Below are 23,841 nucleotides of genomic sequence, written 5' to 3' on the forward strand. Positions count from 1 at the left end.
AAGTGCATCCCTGGTGAGGGCAAGGCTCTGTGGGGGTAGGGGAGGGGAGAGAGAGTAGGCGAACTCGCGCTTTCTGCTTTCCTGTCTATCTTAGTTCCGCGAGATGACGACTGTAAGGTTTTGTTTTCAAACTGTCTATCTCAGAGTTGCAGGAAATAAACCCTGATGATGCCAGAAAGTGTGAGTTTGTTCAGTTATCACAGCAGAGCGAATGAGAATAGGTAATCCCAAAACTTAAACAAACATATTTTAATCACAGTGTAAAGTAGTTAATTCAGACAAAAATTCCTTTTGCATTAATGTTCTCTGTGCCTAAAACGTTTGTCATTTTATTTTTAGTTTTTGCGCCAAAACGTATATGTGCCAAAGTTCCCTGCGCCCTTCTGGCAGCGGTTTACAAGGCGCGCGGACATGGGATCTGCACAAACGAGCCACTTCAGAGGCTGCAAAAAGCTTGCTGAGCTGTTCTGGCGGTGGCCAAGTACTTCATTTTTGGCGCAATGCTCCCTCCCAGGGAAACAAAAGGGCTCCCTCCCCTTACTCGCCAGCGAGGATGTGAAACCTGCGTTGCTCCATATCGTCTTGCTTTCAAGGCGAGCACGTTGCCGCTGAGCTATCCTCCAGAGCTCCTGAGAACCCTTCAACTAGTAGTTCTCCTTAATAAAATCTCGCCACTTTGTGAGTGGGCAAGGAGATTTTGGGAGCCCTGCTTCCACCCCCCCTAGCACACGCGTCGCAGCTATCTAGGAATGTGACTAAGGTGAGGGGCTACAGGAAGCAGCCCCATCTGTCTTCCTGCTTCTGGGACTTCATAGGGGGACCCTTACTCAGCAAAAGGTCTTTCCCATGTCTTAAAAGTTAATTGAACCAAAAACGACATGCTTCTCCTTGGAGTCTCTTCCTCAGCCACTCGCTTTGTCACCTGTCCCGACACCTCTCTCTACTATTCTTTCTTAACAGCCACTCCCTCTCACTCTACCTACTGCCCTCACGTCTAAACTACTACCTTCACCTCGGTCACTCAGTTCTTTACTCTCACAAACTGGTAGCACTCTATCGCACTACCAATACCGTGCCTTGAAACACGTGTGTATAGGCGCCTTATAAATGCCAAATCATATCATACCTCACCTGCACTCTGTACCAACTCTGCTACCAACTCCTCAGCATTCTCCTCCCACATTCTTTCTACCTTTGGTCTCTCAGTCCTACTTCTTGTCTCTTGACCGCACCCAAACACCTGACAATCTGTCCTCCATTCACTCCCCTTATATACTGTTATTTTCCTGGTTTCAACCTCCCACACCCCCAACCCCTACACTGGTTCCAGTGCTCACCTGACTTTGGGGTCAATATATGCCTGTCTTTTACTCAGAGGCTGAGTTACACAGGAGAACACCTTCAAAAACTGGTCTAAGCACCCCCTTTTGTAGCACAGTTTTGTTGCCAGTCTCTGATGGTTTCCCTGCTGTTTCTCTGGTGTGCTGAAATTTTGATTTCTGTTATTGTGGGGAGTCTTTGGTTTTCTGAGGAGCTGGACGTTGTTTGGTTGTAGTAAAAGCTCATAGCCCATATAAATTGCATTGCTTTTGTTTCCCACTTCATTTAGTTCTCGAATGTCTTTTCTTTGATTGCTCCCTGGTACTCTCAGAGTAACGTTCTGAAAAAGAAAAGAGAAAACACTGGCTATAAACAGTACTGGGAGGTACCGAGAGAGGGTGGCACACATGGCACAGGAGGGGTTGTTAAGTTCTGAGCCTCCACAAACTCTATCTGTCCCTGCCTCTGGGACAGGGCTGCCTCTGGCTTATGCCCAAGTAGCCCCCTCCTGCCGTCATAGGTCAGGAAGGGTCCCAGGATGACTCTGACAGGGTTAGGCAGCTGACGCATACATAGACCACCCTGATCAATGTTTTACTTTTCAATTTAGTAAACAATTTGTAATACTCCAGACCAACCACCAGATGGGGGACGAATAGCAAACAGAGCAAAGCAGACATCACAGGACAGTATTGCAGACCGGATCCAAAACACATGCATGCACCCTCCCCACACAACCTTGATTCTTATAGCTTTCCTTCTCATTAGCTACTTTTGAGAGGGCGAGCTTAATTTATCACATGTGGGTGGCTACACTATTCGCTGCCTGTCTGGTCATACTTCAAAGAGGCATTCATAAAATTGTCAACTCTCCAACTCCTGGGTGTGGAGGGTTCACGCAGTATCGCATTTGCAAACAGCTATAATTGGAGCAGGCCACCCTTATCTGGTTTCGACTGCATTTGAGAAACCTTCATACAAATTGCCATGGAACAAGCAAGCATGAATATTATGAAAAAATAATCCGTGCTTACTGAAGCCAAAAGGAAATATGTATGAAACGAGGACCAGTGCAGAATACATGGTAATACACTCTCTAAGCAAGGCAGTCTATTAACACATCAACTATGCCCATTCTACTCATTGCAGCAATATGTTGGTTTGCCGTTATATTTTCTCTACCTACATAGTATATTTATTAGTACTAAGTCTTCTATGGATTATACATCATCCTATTCGTGCTAGTCTAGATTATACTGGCATATCATTTTCTACAACAGGCACAAAATTTAGCATGTAACTTAAAAACTTTAAAACAGACACAAGCAGCAGCGGTCTGTGACTGGTGAGTGTGTATCACTTCTCCTGTACAGATATGCAGTTACGGAGTGACAGTGGTTTCAGTATAATGGGAGGTCTCCATAATTTACTTCAGGCCATCACGATGGTCGTCAGGGGCAAGTCACATTGAACATCCTTCAGAGACACAGAGGGTCTTGATAAGCCCACCTTCTACTTTGAATGAAGAGCTACAACAAAGTTCGAGCTGCCCAGCTTATGAGGCCCTTGATGGCCCTGGATGCGCAGCGTTGAACTCAGAGAAGGGAATCCAGATAGAATTCCAAAGCTCTGTAGACTGAAGTGGAAATCGAGCGTGCAAAGAAACCGAGTGAACTGAAGCAGGTTAGAAACGTGCAGCATTGGAAAAGTGGTGGCATGACTGCTGAAGAGATGTGGTGGACCCGTTGGTCCCTCAACAATGCCAATAGTACAGAAGTGAGGTGGACCGAGAAGGAACCGAAGGAAGGAGTAGTCGAGCAATGAGCTGGCCGGTTACCAGATCGAGAAGGAATCCCGACACGAGGGGAAAGAATCCCCAGTTCTCGCAGGACCCTAGTGAAGTTATCCCAGCAAACCAGATGTGAGGAGACTCGGGAGGGGAACAAGAGAGAATAATAAGTATTATTTGGACACTCCCACCCATCTCAGTAAACCAGAAGTGCTAGAGATACTGAGAGAGAATAATAAGCATTACTGGAACACACCTTCTTGTCTTAGTAAACTAGAAGGGTTAAAGATACAGAAAGAGAATAATACGAATCACTGGGACACGCATACTCGTCTCAGTCCATGGCAAGCTTTAAAAATACAGAGAAGGGGTGACAATCATTATTGGAACCTTCCTACTCATCAGTCAAGACGAAACAGAGAAATTACCAATAAAAATTGATAAAGGTTGCATGAACATTCATACTGACCCCAGTATAGAAGGAAGAATACAAGAAAAATGAAAAAGAGTGTTAGAACACTATAGTTTGCATTTTACAAGAGTAAAAGACAAAATACTGTTTTAAGAGTAAAATAAAAGATATTGAAAGATCCTATGAGAGGAAAAGGATAATTGATGGAACGGAAAAGTAAGAGCTAAAGAAGAAGAGCCAAGCAGAGAATCATCCTGAAAACTGTGAGAGTCCAGCAGATGAACTGTATAGATTAATGACAGTGGCGACACAAAGGTATCTCCGTGTGCTGTATTGAATTGAACTTGAGGAAGACAACAGGAGAGGGGAGTCATTCTCCTGCATGCTGTTTGTTATTATAATGGTAGGGTCAGGATAGAGTAGTTTTGGACAGCGAACTGATTAGGGACTTGCACCGACAACAGACGAGCACCTTAGTTTGTTAGGTAGGGAACATCCATAGCCTAGGGAAAGATAGGAGTTTGCCACTTCTTGTTAAATAAAAACCTCTATGAATTGCAATTCAGAGTCTGTTTCTTCCTTCTGACTCACTACAGTGAGTACAAGTGCAATCACAAGAAACAATTCTCACAGTACAAGTGCAATGCTATGTAACAGAGGGGAAGATTACCACTACTGATTAACGTATGCCCTGTCAAGGTCCTGTACATGCAGGACCTGTCATCTCACCCCAAACATGACATCCACCAACCCACATGACTAGGCCCTGCAGGACAATGTATTAGCATGTCATTAATGCATATTGCCCCAACAAGTAAATAATACACAAAGAGAGGGCTACAGGAACCACAACGCTTTGGGAACACATACCTACACAGCCAATGACGATGCAACAATGGCAGACATTAATTGCATGTAATCTGCAAACCATGTATGTGAAGCCATAACAGCAGGAACGCAGAAACCTCAAAAATTCACAAGAACAACCAAACACCCATCAGGACATATGCATAATAGCAACACATCGCCCCATCACAGACAATATACACATTGCAGATCTGATCACAGGATATGAGAAGACTGGTGGTTGTGACCTGTGGCAACAGTGTATCCCAAAGTGACAATGCATATGTACACCCAAAGTATATAACACTTCATTCAGCTGCTGGTATGAAAAACCATGTTGCACAACAATGCACAATAAATGCATCAAGAGAGTGTCCATCAACATGCCTTGAAAAATGCCACAAATCCTCAATGAACTGCGACTGCCACCTTTGCCCTAGCAGGTGACTTTGGATACCCCCAGCACCCTTGGCTAATGAGACCTGTGTGCATTCCACATACTCCACAGGAGGTGGTCTACAATGAGGAATACATCAGGACCAGGCTGTGCATCGGTCAGACTTCTGGCGTACTGGAGGGACTTTTGTGGTGTCTCCACCGGATCGGGTGGGGGCCCTAATGTACAGGCCAGACAAGGTTCGGGAAATCTTTGTCGTCTGTGCCACGTGGCACAACCTCTGCCTAATGCAAAGTGTCCCCCACCCCCTGATGATGAGATGCCTCCCCCAGAGGACAACGACTCACTTTCTGTAGGTGAAGTGCTGCCACACGGTAAGCAGGTGTAAGGCAGGGACAGTTGTCTGGTGTGGCAGTAGATAATTGACAATTATTTCTAGACACATTACCTTTCATCTGCTTCTCATTTTTGTATGCAGCCACGTTTTGAATATATCACCTTCACCTACAAATAATTGTCCATGCATTTGTTTAAGTGAACTTGCATTTTATTGTGAATTGTGCAAAGCATCCATCTCCAAAAACCATAGCCACCCACATCCCCCATCCCCAATACCCAATACCCATACCCACGCAACTACTTAGTGCCCAGTGAAATAGTTTCAAGATTATTCAAGTCATTTTCATGGCCACTTGCCCTTGCCTGCCCGCTCGGGCAGTGTAAAGGTCTCATTGCGCAAGGATTGGCGCGATGGGCTCCCAGCCAATGACCCCTCCACGGGGGTGAAAGAGGTGGCAGCCTCAGACTCCTGGGCGTGGTTTTTGCAGGGTGAGGAGCATTCTTGTGTGCATAGATTCTGCAAATGCCAAATGGCCCTCTGTGAGCTCCCTCACCCTCCCACAGCTGTGTTTGCATCAGATGCCATAGAAAATTGGCAGCACCGGTCTGCCAATGATCTGGCTATTCTCCGTGAGGAGCCCTACACAAAGTCACTTATGGCCTGCAGATGCTGCCTCTGTATCTCTGCCATGTTTTCGATGTTCATCTGGTGGTGCTCCATGGCGTCCAGCCTCCTCCAGGTGGCATCTAGTGAATGCTGGGTCACACCCTGTGAGCTATGGAGAGGGCCGGGACTGATGCAGGAGGACTTGAACCCAGTGCCCTCTGCATCATGTGTTCCACTGCCATCACTACCTGTATCCAGATCACCGTGTCATTGAGAATGGGTGTCTGCCTCAGTTGATGATGTGTAGTCAGGGGGCGGGTGGGTGCAGGTGTTGAGCCATTGTGCCAGTGTCTGGCTGTTGCTCCTCAAGGAGCATCATAGGGGCTGGCTGTGGTGTGACAGTTGCAGCTCCTAGGGGTGTTGGACCTGCAGCTGAATGTGGTTTGCCTCCATCAGGTGCTGTGCCATGTGCACTGGTAGTGGAGAGGGTCACTGGCCAGACTTGTGGGGACTGTGTCGGTCTCACCACTTGGCATGGCTACCATGGTGCTGCTGTGCTCTGGCCCTGGTGCATGGCTCTTGCTCTTCCTTCTGCTTTTCCCATGGCTGGCCTGTGCAAGGGCCTGAGATTGATGTGCTGCCACCAGTGGAAGTCCCCTGCAAAGAAGTGAGCTCCTCCTCATCAGACAGAGTCAACTGAGAGCCTGTTGGATGGACAATGACATGCTGTCAGTTATGCATACTTATACATGGGCTAGAAAGACACTCATGCAACATGATGAATGGACGTCCTTTCCTTCACACATTTTGTCTGATGGGCAGGTTTGGTTACAGATCAATGAGAACGGCTCATGCAAGCTTGTACATGTGATGGAGCGGAAGGGTACACTTTGCCACTTGGACGTTCACGGCACACATGGGTGCTTCCCATGGTTGCATGGCCTCACATGCACATTTCCCCAACAGTGCATGTGTATTTGCACAGTAACCCATCTTCCGGGAATTCACTTGTTTAGGAGTATATAAGAGGAATGGGATGTTCAATGAACTCTAACGCATTTACCTGAGGGTCATACCATTGAGTACAGTGGTGACGTTGAACTCTGAAAATCAGGGGAGAAGCCCTAACTCCGAAGCATTACACACCTCCCCCACCCAGTCTGCCATCGCCCAACCCGCTGTCGAGGAGCAGCTGAATGCCTCTGCAAGAAGTCCCACCCCCTTCCACCTATCTGTTGGAGGCTTCTAACTATGGCCCAGGCATTACCCAACCGGTAATGGCCCCTCTCCTCCGGCCATACTGCCTAAACATAATCAAACATCAGAATAAATACCAGAAACCGACTTCAAAAAGGTCTAGCTATTCAATATTGCAGAGCGACAGAACATTTCCTGCCCCAAAACACATAAAATTCCTCATCTCTGTTGTGTCCTCTTTGAGTTTTCCGTCACAATCAATAATATATCTAGCCTCTCTCTGTCCCAGACATCTTCTCTATTGCCACCACGAAGATTCTCAGGGGCACAATCAATAGCAATACATGTCAGTGCGGAGAAATGCCCACCATGTCTGTCTTTAAAGTGTTTGGCCAGAGGGTAAAATCTATTTTTTTTATTGTTGTTATTGTGCTGCTACAGACCTTTAGCTCATGAATCGTGCTACCAATACACCACTTACGCAATCACGTGTCAGAACATATACAAGATATTTACTTTCACAGATAATGAGTTTCCTTATTTCTTTTCTACCAGGCATCCTGTTCGTGGGTTAATATATGTCTTAGTATTGACTCCAAATTGACATTTACATTTATGACATACAATAAATTATTCTTGCTAAGCAGTCAGCCAACCTGAGTCCACATATTTCAACCTTTCTTCAAAAAAGCTTGGAGCCACCATTGTCCGCAGAGAGGAGAAATATCATCATCAATTATGGGTTCAGTTTAACACCTTGTGTCAAAAGACGCCAATATCTGTTCAAAATCTTTCTAATGCCCTTAGTCTTGTTATTAAACAAGGTTATGAACCTAATAACTTTACCCTTTTTATCTTTCCCTTCCATTTTATTTATGAACTCTGCACCCATGAATTCCGGGATTCCTCATCTTGGAATTCTTAGTGATTAACAAATCCCCTCTTTTTTGTTATACAGATATGCAATCATGTGATGATGGCAGTAGAGGATCATTGGAACATTTTAGCTGGAGAAAGGTGGGGAACGATAGCACTCTATGACTCTGGGGTGTCCTCCTGGGACAGAAGCAGCTACTTTGCTTGTTTGGATATTGATCATTGTGATCGATTGAGAGTGGTACATCATTTTGTGAATGAACTTTAAGATAAGGTTTACTGGAAAGTGGCATAAGGTTCATGGGTGGGTGCAAGGTGTGGTAAAAGTAGATACCTGCATTGCATTATTGATACAGAAAGTAAAGTGTACCTGAGATTTGATTTTTAATAATGTGCGTTGTTAACTTCTTGAAAGAAAGGCATTATTTATAGCATTTAATTGAAATTAAGTATGTCAACAAAGCCTGTAAATGATGTAATTCTGATGTATTACAGGGGAAAAAGTAATGACCAAACTTTCACAAGCCTTAAACCATTGGCTGAATGTTCCGGAAGACAAAACACAGGTATTCTATATTTGTGTATAGTTGTTTTGCTGCTTCGTGTTATGACACTACACTTTATTTGTGAAGATCTTGTATGGGGTGGTTTCAACATAGAACATGACAAGGTGCATGTTTCGCCTATCTGCCTTGGTGTTCCCACTTTTTGTTCAGACACATTTGTTATATGTTTATTAACATTGAGAAAGACCCAGAAACAAAGGGCTAATAATTCAAGGGCTGCTAGATTTCTAGGTGCTCAACCACTGCCTCATCGTCCTCCTTCTGATAGTTCACCTACTTTGGGTCCAGCTACTCAATGCGATGACACTCAACGCTTTGATATCAGCCTCCACAGCTATATTTCTTTGTAGAATGTCTGTCTATTTTTCATCTAGCCCACTTACATTCTTCATTGATGAATATTAGAAATGCGATTCGGCATCGTAGGTAAAAAACAAATACTAACTAATCGACCACAATTGCAGTAAGTAATTAAAAGATAGAAGAGTGAAGTAAAGAAAATGATAAGAGGAAGGAAAGGACCGCATCAGCCTTGTTATCTATCAGTGCTATTAAGTCAGATGTCCTAAGCTTCAGACCTGCTGCATCCCAGTCTGCATTGTTCTGCTTTTTTCTATTTACCTGAGTACTTGTAAGCTATACAATTTAATAACCTGCAAACCTGCACTGCCCCCTGGCAACTCTTGCACTCAGGGACTGTTCTGTATCCCTACAGCCCCCTACCAGCACTTGACACCTGATGTCTGCACTTACCCTTGCACTTGCCACCAGCTGGCCGCACTTTATATATTGTCCTTATTTATTTTACTGTTATCCTATGTACTGCACTGCCGCCTCCCTTGTCCCCCTGCACTTTTCCCTTCCCCCTCCCTGCACTTGCGCAACCTCAATGTCACCTGGCCTAGTAATATCGTTGTCTCTGTCTTCCATCTATTCCCCCTCCCTTGCTTCGTCGCGCCTTGAAACACTTGTGTATAGGCGCGTTACAAATGCCATATCATATAACCAGGATTCAATCCCTGATGTATGCCCATCTGAAACCTAGGTCTCTGATAGCAGGGGCTGTACCATGGACAGCATTTGCCCTGGTGAGTCGCCTAATCAGTCTTGGTATGTTGAGTTCACTCTGGTTGGTTTCAGATGTAGCATGTCAGGAAGTACAGGAAAGCTGACCCTTGGCAATTCACCTACAATGGTTGCTTGCACAATTCCAGTAGTGTGGTTTTGCAGCTGGACATTTGCCCTATGGACAGTGGGTGTTCAACATGGATGTGCTTGTATATGGCCCTGACCTGAATCGAATTTCCAGAGTCAAAGTGAGCTAGAAATAGTTTTGAACGTGACTGAAATGTCTGACTACTTGAGTGAATCCACATCCTGAGGAGGCTGTTGTAGGTAAATGTGGCAACTACCACTGATCGGGTGGCTTTAATGATTTATTATTTATAGGGCAGAGGAAAAGCAGAAGAGAGAGCAGGAAGACGCTGTGATAATTTTAAAACTTAGAATATTCCAGATCAATTAAGTGTAGAAAAGGAAGCGGGCAAACGAGAAGTTCAGGCGAACTTCGTGAGCATAGGTAAAAAGCTTGCAGGGCAAAGCATATTCACGCGGTTTTTGGCTTGTGGGAGAGATATGGTGCACTAGCACCCAGAAGTGTGGAGCAGCCCTGTTTGGGAGTATGACACCGGAAAACAGCGCTTTAAAAGATCACAGAACTAAGCCTGGGCTAAGGTCCAACACACTGTTTTCGGCTGGCGTGGGAGCCGTTGTGCATTAGGACCCAGCGGTGTTGATCAGCACTGATTGGGAGGACAACACCCAAAAGCAGTACTTCAAAAGCTCACAGAGTGAAACCTGCACAAACTAAGGGCTCACACACTATTTTGGCTGGTGAGGGAGTCGTGGTACACTATGATTATAGGGAGAAGCACATGCTAAGGGCATTCATGCAGTTTTCATCTGTTTGGGGCTGGAGGTTGTGATGTTCTGCTACGTGGACCGCCTCACGCTGTCGTGTCACTCATGCAACATATCACTAAAGATGAGCCGACACAGAGCTGGGGTGCAACACGTCTTTATTCATCATCTGCGTATCTCCAACTACCCGTTGGGCGGTAACCCTGCCCCTTAATTTCCCGTGAGTCACAGCCCACTAATCAATGGCAACAGACAGAGGACTCGTCCTCCAAACACAATGAGACTGGCGACACCACAGAGGTGGCAGGAACTTGGAAGCAAGACCCAACAGGAATAGTATTCCTGTCTCTCGTTGTTGAAACCCGCTGCTCTGTTGCCATCATTGTTCCATTGATATACAAATAACTGCCTTGCCTCGTCCCACTGTTTTTTTAAAGTGGTTAGTTTACTGCACTGTGATAGTGCTCCCCTTTATATTATACAGGAGCTGGATGTCTGTGCTGAATATTGCTGCTAAAATTGGCGCTTTGTTCAGCTATTCTAGACAACTGTATTTGGCTACAGAATCAGGCTGCCGGGTTCTCATCTAATTGATTCCAGCCCACAAAATTGTGTTCTTTCTCTATTACACGAACCTATGCCTTATGCAACAGGCTGGGAACAAGTTAAAACGGTGAAAAGAGTGTGGAATTTAAATTTGCAGGGTGCAGTGAGATGAGAGTTCGGACTTTGGCAGCCACTTGAGCTGTGGGATGTGCCCCACACCGGCTTGTTGGATTATTAGTACTTTTGGACTCTGCTCCTGGGCATGTGATATAATTTGATGAGTTTAAATATGACTTGGGGTATAGCTTGTGCTTCTGATCTGTAAAATGTGAAATTGGCTATTGCCTGAAATGTATTATCGAATATTGTGTTGTGACGTGTACTTTTGTTTATACACATTCATTTGTATGATACATGTTAATACATGTAATGCTTATAAAACTTTCAAAATTAATTTAATATTGTGCTAATAAACTGAGTTTAAATTGATGTATGCTATATAGTTGTATTATTTTATTATTTTATTATCATACTTAATTGTATAAGCGGTTGAAAAGGAAAGCACACATATTTATCTCTTTTTAAGTCTGCTAAACCATCGGTTGTAATTAGTAAACCAATCAAAGACAAATGCTTCAATTAATGAGATCCAAGATAGGTCAGGATACATAGATCATGTATTTCAAATTGCGTTAAAATTGACAATTCTGATGTTTTTCAAATTAATTACATTGATCTGAACATAACTAAGGGATTTGACAAGGCAGTTACATACTGTAATTAGCATACCAATTATGGGCAACGCAGGACAGGAATAACTGTTCATTATCAGCACTAATCCTTTTCCGATTTTACAATTGCAGCCTTGGGTGACAGTTTGACATCTTATGAAATTCCTAGAAAAGTAACGAAGGAATGTGGCAAAAATGATAATATTCCAGTAGAGATACATATGATAACAGGTGTATGGAGCCCAAATAATGAAAAATCAAGGAATCAAGATAACTTATATGAGGGCGGTGCTTGTGGTACTTGTGAAGATTTGATCTATCAATCAAACATCCCTGTTCCAAATAGCCTGAGATTTTAGCTTGTATTGATAGGCACAATGATACAGAAGCAGTACACATGGGGAAGCACCCTCTTGAGGCTAATCTTAGCGTTAGGCCACATAAGCAACGGGAGGACATTGTTAAGGATGTAATAGCCCCAAACACACAGTCTAGGGACCCCACCACATCGCCTATTAGATCTTGTTAGGGAGAATTCTCAAGAATGTGCTAATTTCCCTTACCTTTTGAGACCCCCAGCAACTTTACTGGATTTCTAGGATTTGATTTTTTACCTGGGAAGAGTTTGTGCCTTTTTTCTCACTCTTCCATGTATCTTGATGTGTGTTTTACTTTTGTGTTCTTTGGTTATGGAGTTTTAAAACGGTTACCAGTCAATTGGTCGAAAACATTTGGTCAACAGGACAACTGGTCGACACCATTTGGTCGAATGCCAAATGGTCGAATTTGTTTTGTTTTTTTTACCCCTTTTTTGGGTTTTTTTGGGGGGGTCCCCCCCAACCCCCTTTTTTTTCTTTTTTTTTTTCCCCACACGAAAACCCACAAAACACATATATAAAAAAAAAAAAAAATTCGACCATTTGGCATTCGACCAAATGGTGTCGACCAAATTGCAGTCGACCAGTTTGCTGTCGACCAATTGACTGGACACCTTTTAAAACCACTCCATAGGCATCATCTTTTTCTGTGTGTCACACAGCACCTTCAGTGCAGTGGCACAGGGATGTCTTTCAGACTTCCCAAGGTTTAAATACCTTCTCTGGGACTGACTACTGTCTCCCAGAGCATGTAAAGTTAAATTGACTTTACTAGTCTCTTTAAATTTACAAACCCAGCACACACTATCTTCCTATGGAGTGCTGGATGGGTTGCCTAGCATCCCCCCAAGTGAAAACACTCATGTAACAGTCAAATGTTACCCTTTCCTACTTTAAAAGGCTGGTGGCAGTGGTTTAGATCAAACTACCATGATTTTTCCTGACCGCGAACAAAGGTAGCTAAAAATCCAGTCAGCCATGTTTTTCAATATGGCGCCCAAGACCTTTCTGTAAAAACAGACACCGGTCGACCTTTTTCGCCATTTCTTTTAGTAAAGGTCCTTCTTGTGTTTGTATCTGCGCACCAAACAATGTTTGGTCCCTTTGTTCGTTGGCTTTTGGCGGGCTTCAGTGCTGAAGCCCTCCTTTGGCGCAGGGTGTCTGGGGTTGACAGGATGTAAGGGAGGTGCCCGAAACTCCCTGTGCTTAGTCTCCTAGGAGACCTGAATGCACTCTGACGTGATTGGCCGGCTGGCTGTCCGAGAAGGACAGCCACCCTGCTTTGTGAGTGACAGCCAGGCTGGAATGAATGAGGAAAACTCTTTAAAAGCAGGTCTCTGGGACTTGGAAAGCAGAGTCGACCACTGGAACAAAATAACCAAAGACGAGCTGAAGGAAGAGGACTGCTGCAACTACTGGACGACCGGTGAAGCCCTGCTGCAGGTCCGAATTGCCTGAAACTACATCGACAGAGAAGCCCTTCAAGGTTAACTTCTTCCCTTGAGTTTGGTGGCAATAACCAACTCGTAAGCCGCCTGGACACCTTCCCCTCCTGGTCGAATTTTCTGCAGAGTGCTGTGGAAAACCGGATAGGCAGTGGGAAGGATACCAGTTTGTGGTCTTTAAGGCACTCACACCTTAAACCGACGTTTTGCCAAGCTTGTGGCCTCATCCCTGGCCAGTGCAGGAACCTCCCGACATCCTCATTCTTGTCCCCACGACTGAAGCTCAGGAACAGCGAGATCTGCTTGAGCTGCCAGGAACAACCGCCTCACCTACAGCTCTTCTTCACTTTAAAGGTACTGTGCAAACGCGGTCCAGAAATCTTTTTGGCCATGGTGAAAGTTTGTGAAACTTTCCTAACTTCGAAGGCTTGTCCTTCCCTAAACATTTGTCTAACTTTTTCGCCTACCCAAATTCTTCTGAAATCTGTGACAAAGACTTAACTGTTTACTATCAGAACTGTGCTATCCTATACAAAGACTCTGAACCATTGACTTTGGCCCAGGCCTGTGAACTGAATTGCTGGTTGTAGTTTACTGAATCCCTTTGCCCTGCGTATGAAAGTATCTGTGCTATTGATTCTTATAACCTTGTCTTTATACCCCTTTTAAAAGCATCTGAAGTGCCATTTTGCTCCCACTTCAGGGGAGCTGAACTTGTTCAGTAACTTATTGGTTGTGTGTTTGTAGTATTGTAAAGGAGGTCCCAGACGTGACCTGCACCCCTGCCCCTCCTTTCAAGGTACCAGGAAGGTACTCGCCAAGGTACGTGACGTATGAAGAGCAAATGAACCAACAGAGAGTTGCAATGGGGCTCTGCCCAGTGTACATTAGAAGATCCGTACCTGTTGAAGCGCCCATAACCAGACAACCCTGGGCGGCACGGTACCCTATCAGACAGCCATACCAGCCGATGATACGAAATGAGGAGGACCTACATAGAGTCCACGAAGAAACCCCAGGAGCCTTAATGGAGAGCCAATGGAAATGACAATGGCCCGAACCAGAACGTGAGTAAGACACGTTAGAACAAGCTTTTATGCAAACCTATGTAACGAACACAGGAGACGATGCTAAAAAATAAGGAAACGTGTTAATAGACAGGATGAGAACAACCGACCTGTCAAATGTGTGTAAATAAGCTTGGAACGCAAGAAGCTAAGAAAACAATACTGCTTGCAATGCTTTGTAGAACATTAGAAGCGGCATGCGCCAACTATATAGCTACCTCAAGAGGCACGTTATGCGAGTACAACTCCATTTTGTAAAGCAGAAATGGGTCCAGGCTGCCAGAGGCCTGGCAGGCCAAGTTTCACAACTCCGCCAGAACAGAGAGGAAGAGCGGAATCGAAACTCAACAGATAGCGGCTCATGCTTGGGAAATCAAGGTCACCGAGAGAAGGGAGGAGAGCGTCAACTCGCAAGAACCAAACTTCAGAGCATACCAGCTCGCCCGGGAAGGTCAAGATAAGAGAGGCCCAGGAAGGTGGTAGGGCCGAAGCAGAAATAAATACAATAAAAGCCGGAAATTGAAGCAGATCCATGCTGAACAGACACGTGACCAGCCTGACGTGAAGAGGTACCATCGCCTGATGTCATCCAGAACCCGAGGATGCCATAACTTTTCCTGATAAGAGGCTGCAGATCCGAGGCCATGCCCAACCAACTAATTGACACAGCCCTAAAATACTGATTGTTGGAAGGGAGGCAGGATGAAACGTGGGACACTAGGCACCTGGGTGTCCATTCTGCATGCTGCTAATTAAAATGGGGATTTATGTCTAGGGGTGTAACCTGACCAATCACAATGGACCAAGTTATCTGGAGTCCTATAGATAGTAGAACCAATGAGACGTCGTACTTGTGATGACATCAGTCACGTGTGATGTAGTGGGATGGGCGTAGACGCCCACCAGATAAGAGTTATCCAATTTGCATGCCCTATTATCATATACAGATATAGTACCTATACTTAAGTTACCTTTCCTAACCAATTATTTTGCATGTCGAGTTTTGTAGAGCTAGACGTCAATGATGACGAATATTGCCTATAAGAATTACTGTTCAACTGAAGTTCGAGGAAGTCGGAGTGAGGCAGTTGATCGCACTACAGCTGATTCCCATTTGTTTCCCTGTTTGATGTACTTGTCATTAAACAGTCTTCCCTTTGCCAAACTACTGAGTCCTCATTATTGAGTCGTGTCGGAGTAAGTGAATCCTGCGCCCCCATCCGTCACATGGTGCAGCTATCTTGTCTTACAAGTTCTTGAGGATGAGTGCTGACCTATGGGCCCGCCAGTGAATTCCTCTCCTCTAGAACAGTATATTAGTATATGATATTGAGCTGCTATTGCTAGTGTAATGTTTTCAAACTGATTGTGTAAATCATGTATGTTCTTTTACCAAGAAACCTTGAGTAAGTGTTTGTTTGAATCACTGTATTTGTTGGTCATATGTGTAACTTGTTCTACTGCTCACTCAACTCTTGGGATAAGTCTGGCTGCTCAGCCACTGCTGCCACATAACTGTGTAGTACAGGCTTGTACCAAAGGTGAAATTGTACTGACACTTGTAGTCTTAATTGCATGTAGTGTTCCCCAAGGGTAATGCATGTGATTCTGCCTAACAGATCTGTGTCACAAGAAACTTTCTGGGATGTTGATACTATTCTCCTTAAATATCATGGTTGATAAAGCGACATGCGTAACATCGTGTAAAGGCTCACTCCCCGTCTTACACATGCAAATCCAAATAAATATGAAACACCCCAATGGGGAATGAGACTAAGAGAACAGGTTGCAAGAATTAGTTTATTTTATAAAAAGTTGGCATCCAGAGAACTCTGCTGCCTCGAGAGCGCTCTGGCAAAACATTACAAAATCATGAACTTATCAAGGGACAAAGCATCATCAATGACATCGCTCTATACAGGACTACAATTGCTTGGGATTGGATGAATGACATGGATACATATGGAACTGTATGCGCTGCTTCATCCGGATTGGTTGCTCCGTTGGCGGGAGGGTGAGCGTCACGTGGTCCGGCTGCCAGTGTCCAGGAGGGCTGAGGGTTAGGTTGTGGTGGGGTAGGGCAGACACTAACTAAGCTAGCATGAAAAACTACCATTAGACATGTAATAAACAATGATTAGTATATTCTTAAGTAAATCCTTGTAAACCTATAAAGTGCATGCATATAATCAGAACATCACTCATTGGGACTTATATGGAGTACCAGACTTAGGGGTCTTGGTCAGTGTGATAACATCAATCATGGGGTGGGCCTGTGTGCATCAAAGCAACTATGGGGCACGCTGACATTTGTTAGTTATAGGGTGCAATATACTGTGGCAGAGGTCTGGTTTTAGTAGGGGGCACACTGGGGTAGGCTTCACAGCAGGGTCACACTTCTGGTACATCAAGGGAATACCTTAAGAGGCACAGGGTTATAGTGGCAGTAATTTTCCAACAGCAGGGGTAAGAGGGCACATGCAGGTTTGTGGAGATGGATGAGCTACAAGACATGGTTCGGGCCCGTTCACACACAGGACAGTGATCTCAGAGGAAGAGTGAGATGTTACATTAGTATATTTGTTTCAGTTGTCCCCAGCGCATCCGTGAGCAATGGAGCTGTGAAGCTTTCAGACAGAGTGAGAAAAGGTGGGGTCCATGAGAGCGGTGTGCGCGGCGCTGCAGAGGGGAGAGAAGCCTTTTCGTATTATCGCAGTGAGGCCTAGTCCAAAGATGGAGTCGAGGGCACACAAAATGGAAGCCAATTGTCCCTCACAACAGCCCCGCTTATGCTACTGTTAGCATGCAGACAATGGAGGCTCCCCAGCTATTGTACGAGCAAGTGGTCCACATCGTGCTAAATGTGTGAGGGGGCCTAAACAACCCCTTGCTCCCACACATCGTCTGTTGTACATGCTTTAAATTGCCTTAATTGTGGGGGGCTACTGAAGGAAAATGTTAAAAAGTGTGGTTGGAAGCATGCACGGGCAAGTGAAAGATATTAGGAAAGATGTATCGGCTTGCCGTGGCTTTGCTGCCAGTAGTTGTGAAAATCAAGCTAGAAAAGGGGACATATAATTAATTTTAAAAAGCAAAAACCCTCTTATGCCCGTACCAAATGTGGAACAACTAAATAAAAGTAATCAGAACCTCATTAACGGATTGGCAGAAAACTTGCTGGTAGACAGCGGATTACTGACAACCCCATAACACTGTTTCCGCCGCCTGACTTCCCAGTGCCACTGGGATATTACGGCAGGTGGTGGAAACAGTAAATTCTCATTCCCGTGAAGTCCATTAGGACTCCACAGGAATGGGGACACTGAAGCACAAGCACTGTTGACCCCTACCGGTATTGTTATATAGCGGCCCGGGAAGGGTGCTGGTAGGCTGCTACCAGCACACTTATGTCCGGACCGCCATACTTATAATGAGGTCCAAATCAATGTTGATGTTCTCTGAATTAGGCATGTTGCCGATAGGTCACCCTATGTGGAAGAGTGTTGAAAAGGCTGTAACAAATGCAAGTTATGAAGATATTCCCTTTGTGTTTAAAACCCATATTGGAATAAAACTGTCAAAATGAAATTATGATTCTAGAAGAACCAGAAGATAATTTGATAGTCCTCAAAGCCAAGCTCAGAGATGTCTGGAACCATTTACTTGGTTAATGTGAAAAATAAAAACAGGGGTGCTAGAGAATCTGGAGACTCATTGGTGAATAATTATATTAATTTCCATAAGGCATCGATGCTGGTGTTGCACAGTAATTTGCGACGATATTGTTGGGGTGTTCTCACCATCAGGCACTGAGTGATCCTTCTAAATATTATATAAGCCTCGAACTTAATCATATTTGTTGTCAGACGTTTGCACTCACTTGAACATAGAGTGTATGTGCCAGTAGGATCCAACATAGAAGATAGACCTTTCCCCTTGCCGGGCCCTTATGTAACAGATGAGGTTTTTCTAAATTCTGTTATAAGGGGAAAATCCTTAGGGATGGTGTTAATATACTCTTGGTAAATATGTACACAGAAAAAGTAAAGAAGCCAGAAGGAACACTTCTATCGTACGATCTTATGTTTTCCTTTTAGGTGATCTGAACCTTCAGTTTGATAATTGACAATGATGTTTTGTCATGGAACATTGCTGATTTACTGGTGGATTACCCCAAAAGACAACTTAAGTATGACTTTAAAGTGGAATTTATATGGCTTAATCTAGGTCTCAGAGCCTGCAATGGGAGCGTATTGGTGACTGACCTGCAACAGCTGCTTTTTCCAGTGGACAACGTCTACCCAAATATAGTCTCATTGACCTATTGGTGTGATAATTAGTGAAGACATTTACAGTAATTGATCTATCTGAAAGCGACCATTGCCCACTAGTGCTGGAACTAGCTAATCAATTCCTGTCCTTCACTATTGATATATGACACCTACATATTACCTCAGTAAAGATTAATGATGAGAATTTTTCAGATATCTGAATAATATCATCCTGAATTTACAGTGTTATCCTATCTTCTCTAAAAAAAGTGTTTGGAGCCACGAGCCACGAATAAAGATATGTTAGGGGCATATGAGAATGTTTGTTAACATAATCTACCCCCTGATTAGAAAACCGAGCTGCTTGGTAAAATAAACCACAATAAAAGACGTAAACTGTTTGATGAGTGTGTTGGTCAGCTAAGCAACAACTCTTGAATTGTGTGAAATATATGAATAGTTATGATAAGGATCGTATTTTACTGCTGAAAAACAATTATAAAAAAAAAGATTTAAACAAAAAACTAACATGCAGTTGCGAAATGGAAAATGCTCCTTGAAGCTACACATGATTATATTATTTCTAGGTTTTGGAAATTCGGTTCAAATGGATTTACAGAAAATAACGCCCTTCTAAATCGTAAAATTACTGATGGTATAATGATTTTAAGGACTTATATAAGGAAACTAAAAGATTTTAAAAGGCCCTTATTAGAAGTTTATCAGTTGGGAATTAAAGGCATGGTCTAGTAAAACATTTTATTGTCCCTACGGGTCGGCCATGTTTTTTTAAGCCTAAGTGGCTTGATTTTAGAAAACTTTCCTATGGACCTTACCCGAGTTTTCGTCCATTAAACGCACGCGAAAACAGGCACCAGGGAGCCGCCATTTTGTGATAATTCTATCACTTGCCGCATCGCCCTGGCTGACCTGCTTTTGCGGCACTAAATCAATTCCCCCGCCATGAGCCTGACATTATCCAAACATTCATATTCCCCGCCTCTCTCCGTGACGTTACTGTGCTGCGTAGGCAAACGCGCCCAGTCGTCTTCTACGCGACTTCATACAGAACCCAGAAACCAACACAGACCATCTCACAACACAGCGCGCCACAATTCAGAATATGAAACTGTACTTTAAAATCAAACAGCAATACGGTACATTTGGTAAAGTACATTTATTTGACATTAAATGTTTAGAGAATATTCAGCAATTGCCATATGAACTCCGAAAGCTATTTATTTTCTTTTATCTGTATCCGCCATGGTACACAGGGTGTTGCTTTTCGTTAAAAGAAGCACTTTGGAAGCACGGTGAACCGCAAGGCTGTTCCATCAACTAGGCACTAGTCCATCGTAAAGGTTGATATGTTGCTTCTAGCCACTAGTACAGCGTAAGGGCATGTGGGCCCTTGGCGATCGTCCCATAAAATTGTCAGTGTGCTCCAGTTGTTCACACGAAGCTGCAGGTGTCTACTGTAAAAGCCATCTGCTGATGTCTCAAACCGATGGCAGTAGTAGAAGGGGAGCAAATACCTGTTATGAAAACAAAAAAATTATAATTAGTCTCGCCAGCCGATCTTCATTAATATTACTCATTTTATTTATTACAGCCGATCAGAAACTATTTGCTTGCAGGGATAGTTCAATGGAGTATGTTCGGCTCTAAAATCAATGCGAAAAGTAACAAAATAAATCGAGGCCAACACACAATGATAAACGACAGTTAGTCTACATGCGTGAGGAATGATATGATATATGATATGGCATTTGTAACGCGCCTATACTCAAGTGTTTCAAGGCGCGACGAGGCAGGTGGGGAACAAGGGCAGACAGACAATGATCCTACTAGGCCAGGTGTCTTTCTGATCGCGCATGGGGAAGGGGGGAGGAGGGGTAAAAGTGCTGTACATGGTTAGTTCAATACAAATTAAATAATAGGGCCAGCTCGTGGCAAGTGCAAGGTAAATGCTGGGAGAAGGGGCTGAAGGATACAGAGACAGTCCTGTAGTGCAGGTAGGCAGTGCAGGGAAAAGTGGCTGGGCCAAGGACCGAGATCGGTGAGACCAGTGGACCTGCATGCCCATGTGCCCACTACGAACACGTTCTCCTTGCTTTTCCTAGCTCTTTATTCATTCATTTATTCATGCATCCATTCATTAAATTCTCATTCTGGTATAAAAGTGTGTAAAGATTTACTTACATTATATTTGAAATTTCCATTGTGTCTCTTCGTAATGCAGTCGTAAAACGGACCGTGCTCTTGACAACGATTTTTCGTATACTGAACTAAAATGAAACTCGGTCTAGTTTCTGAATTTTCTGCCTTATCTTCTCTTACGTTATTGCGCACCCCCTTCAAATGTAGTTCTTTCGGCATGGTCCCTGTCTCAAGGTCAAAAAACAATGGAGCCTTATACTTCCAGTCCGACTTGTGGGCCTCATCTGGGCGCGAGCTGAAAATCAAAGCCGCTGTCCTTCGCATTCTTTATTTGCAACATCACGTAGTATAGGCATCTGTGAGAACTTGAAGTTTAGAATCCCTCTATGTAGTGCGCCTCTATGTGCAAATGCGAACTGGCTTCTCTCCCAAATGCCACGGCCCGCTTGGCGCGTTCTAAGTGCCCCAATTTTGTCCCCGTTGTCTGCGAGCTTTGCAGCCCAAATTGAGACATTTAATTTTTGGCGGATGGTCAGGGAAAGTATAAAGTACCACAGGAGTTGAGTTAAAAGTGAGATTTATTGTTTGTTTGTTTTATTATTTGCAATACGCAAGCCTCCCCTCCATTAACAGTGCGCAACAGTGCGCAGCATTTACGTTTACATGAGATGAGACATGAGAAAAATATATACATACACATATATGAGGTGAATATAGAGAATTCAAAGATGACACCCAGCTTGTTCGCCACCCATGATGGTGAAGGTAGGGGTTAGGGTTACAGGTACACTGTACAATAACATTTATTTACAGAAAGACAATCGTATTGCAATTATTTAAACCGGGATTTGTACTTCACAACCAGCTGTGCTTCTGGTGGACATGGCACAGTCGCAATGTTCGGTGGCAATGGATCACTGCTCTGCACAGAAACGTCCAAAATTCCATATCTGTGCTTCTCTAACACAGCAACAATAAGGCCTTTCACAAAGTCGAACTGCATTTCATCATAGACTGGTTTGATCACCCATTGCTTACTTTGTTTTGAAAACACCTTAGTGTAGCGAGGCATCCTTGCTTTACCCCTAGTCCTAGATTGTTCACGTCCGACATTGCTGTTATGGGCCAAGACCGCTAGTAGAGTGCGATGTTTCATGCCCCGAAAGCTAAAATGCAAGCGCTTTGGCCTGTACTTTAGGCACATATTGTGGAACACCTCCGAATCTCCTGTGTGACAGAATTCTGTCAGTCCTCTCAAATCTCTTGATAGAGTTTTGTCAAAAACAATCTTCTCAATGGCTTTGTGTGTCGGTGAAGATGGAATCAACCACTTCTTCTTCCGTTCCTCCTCTGGGGACAAAGGGCCATGTTCACATTGGTGGAAATGTTGATTTGCTGTCCAGCGGTGAACGTTGGTACAGTGGTGCATCAGTGACCGCCATTTTTCAAGTAGTATTTCCACTGACCCTTCGCAAGTTTTTGAGCTCCACCAAAGATGGTTGGTGATAGAATGGGACCACTGCAAAATACTTTCAAAAACTTTTTTTTTTCCTGCAGCCGAGATTTTCTTACTGATTGATTTAGCAAGATGCCATACGTCAAATTGATGATTAATATGTGGGAACTGCTCTCTCATTGTCTTGGCAATTGAAACATGTCTGTCAGTGGCTATGAGGTCGATGTGCATTCCCCTTGATTGAAGATATTCCACTGATTTTATAAATCCTAGTTTCTCCATGGCCACTGACGATGTACATTGTGTTACCTGCACGACCACCGAAATCACAATTTTCTTACTATCCATGTCCTGAAAGTGGTAGGTGCAGTACTCGGCAGAAAATCCAGGGCTGTCGCACTGTCCATCGCCGGCTAGCCTGAAACGTTTCCCTTCGAATGTACTTGCTAGAGACAATTGTTCAATTTTCCAAGCATCACTAATGGCCGGAAACAGATAATCACGTTGGTATATGTAGTACAGCGATTTAGAAATGAAATGGAGTCCCACAAACTGAAAGAAAGCCTCTAACTTTCTAAAACTGGAGCCACTAAAAAGTGATGCAACAGCACACAGTAGATTGCCTGCTGGCATTTTCCCCAGCATCGTTTGTGCAGACCATGAGAACCTATGATTTAATCGACAGGCGGCATTTATTTTGACGTTATTGCCTTTTATTTGACGAGTTACATTAATCAATGGCTTCCCACATACTTTCCCTCTAACTGAATGCCCACATTTCATCATACTTATAATTTCTATCAAACAACTGTTGAATACAATGTATTTGCTCTCTTTCATTAGACTGTCATCCTGCGTCAACGTTGTTTTGGCCTGTGACGTTGTGGAGATTTCAACACATTGGAAAGTAATATCGCTGAAATCAAGTTCTGATGCGTCTATGGATGCTGCGGCTGGTTCGTTCTCTGTCATTTCGACATCTATTACTTCAACATTGATGGGAGAACACAACAATGTCGACAGGTTTTTGGGTGGCAAATTTTTGGCGGGTGTAGATTGTGTGAATTGATCTGCAACTACTTCAGAGCTGTCTTCAATACATTCAATAACATCTTCTGGTGGTGGTGTGGTCGCACAGTAGCAATGGTCCAATGCAACTTTGCTGTAGTTTCCAAACACAGTTAATTCATGTTCTGGCCATTGGACATGAGCATCTCGAGCCTGAACACGCCTCGCCTCAATTAATAGTTCCTCCATAGTGCACATGGTCTGGCAAGCAACATCTCTCATTCGCTTCACTGTCTGTGTATGTATAGTTCTGACACCGACGGGTAACTGGAGGAGAGATTGGAAAAGGGATGTTCAGTTTAAACACAAGATAAAGTCTAGTCCAATTGACTGGAAAAAAACATAAAATAGTCCCCAGCACAAACATTTTTTTAAAGTTATGAACTGTTTGTAACTAACCTTTTTTGTTTTTTTTTCTTTGCAACTTTTTTAACTCGACCTTCAACATCTG

General features: G+C 43.8%; 1 protein-coding gene across 2 annotated transcripts in view; it reads left to right on the forward strand.

The window, feature by feature from the left end:
- The window catches only part of LOC138453733 (geranylgeranyl pyrophosphate synthase-like), a 126,060-nt gene that overhangs the window by 86,541 nt on the left and 15,678 nt on the right, over positions 1–23,841 (forward strand). For both annotated transcript variants that reach the window (XM_069606854.1, XM_069606855.1), the window contains exon 2: positions 8,279–8,349. In XM_069606854.1, the coding sequence (XP_069462955.1) occupies positions 8,279–8,349 (71 nt within the window). The remainder of the gene's footprint in view (positions 1–8,278; positions 8,350–23,841) is intronic.

This window comes from Ambystoma mexicanum, chromosome 4p, assembly GCF_040938575.1.
Source record: "Ambystoma mexicanum isolate Mex_15411 chromosome 4p, UKY_AmexF1_1, whole genome shotgun sequence".
In the NCBI taxonomy this organism is placed as follows: Eukaryota; Metazoa; Chordata; class Amphibia; order Caudata; family Ambystomatidae; genus Ambystoma; species Ambystoma mexicanum.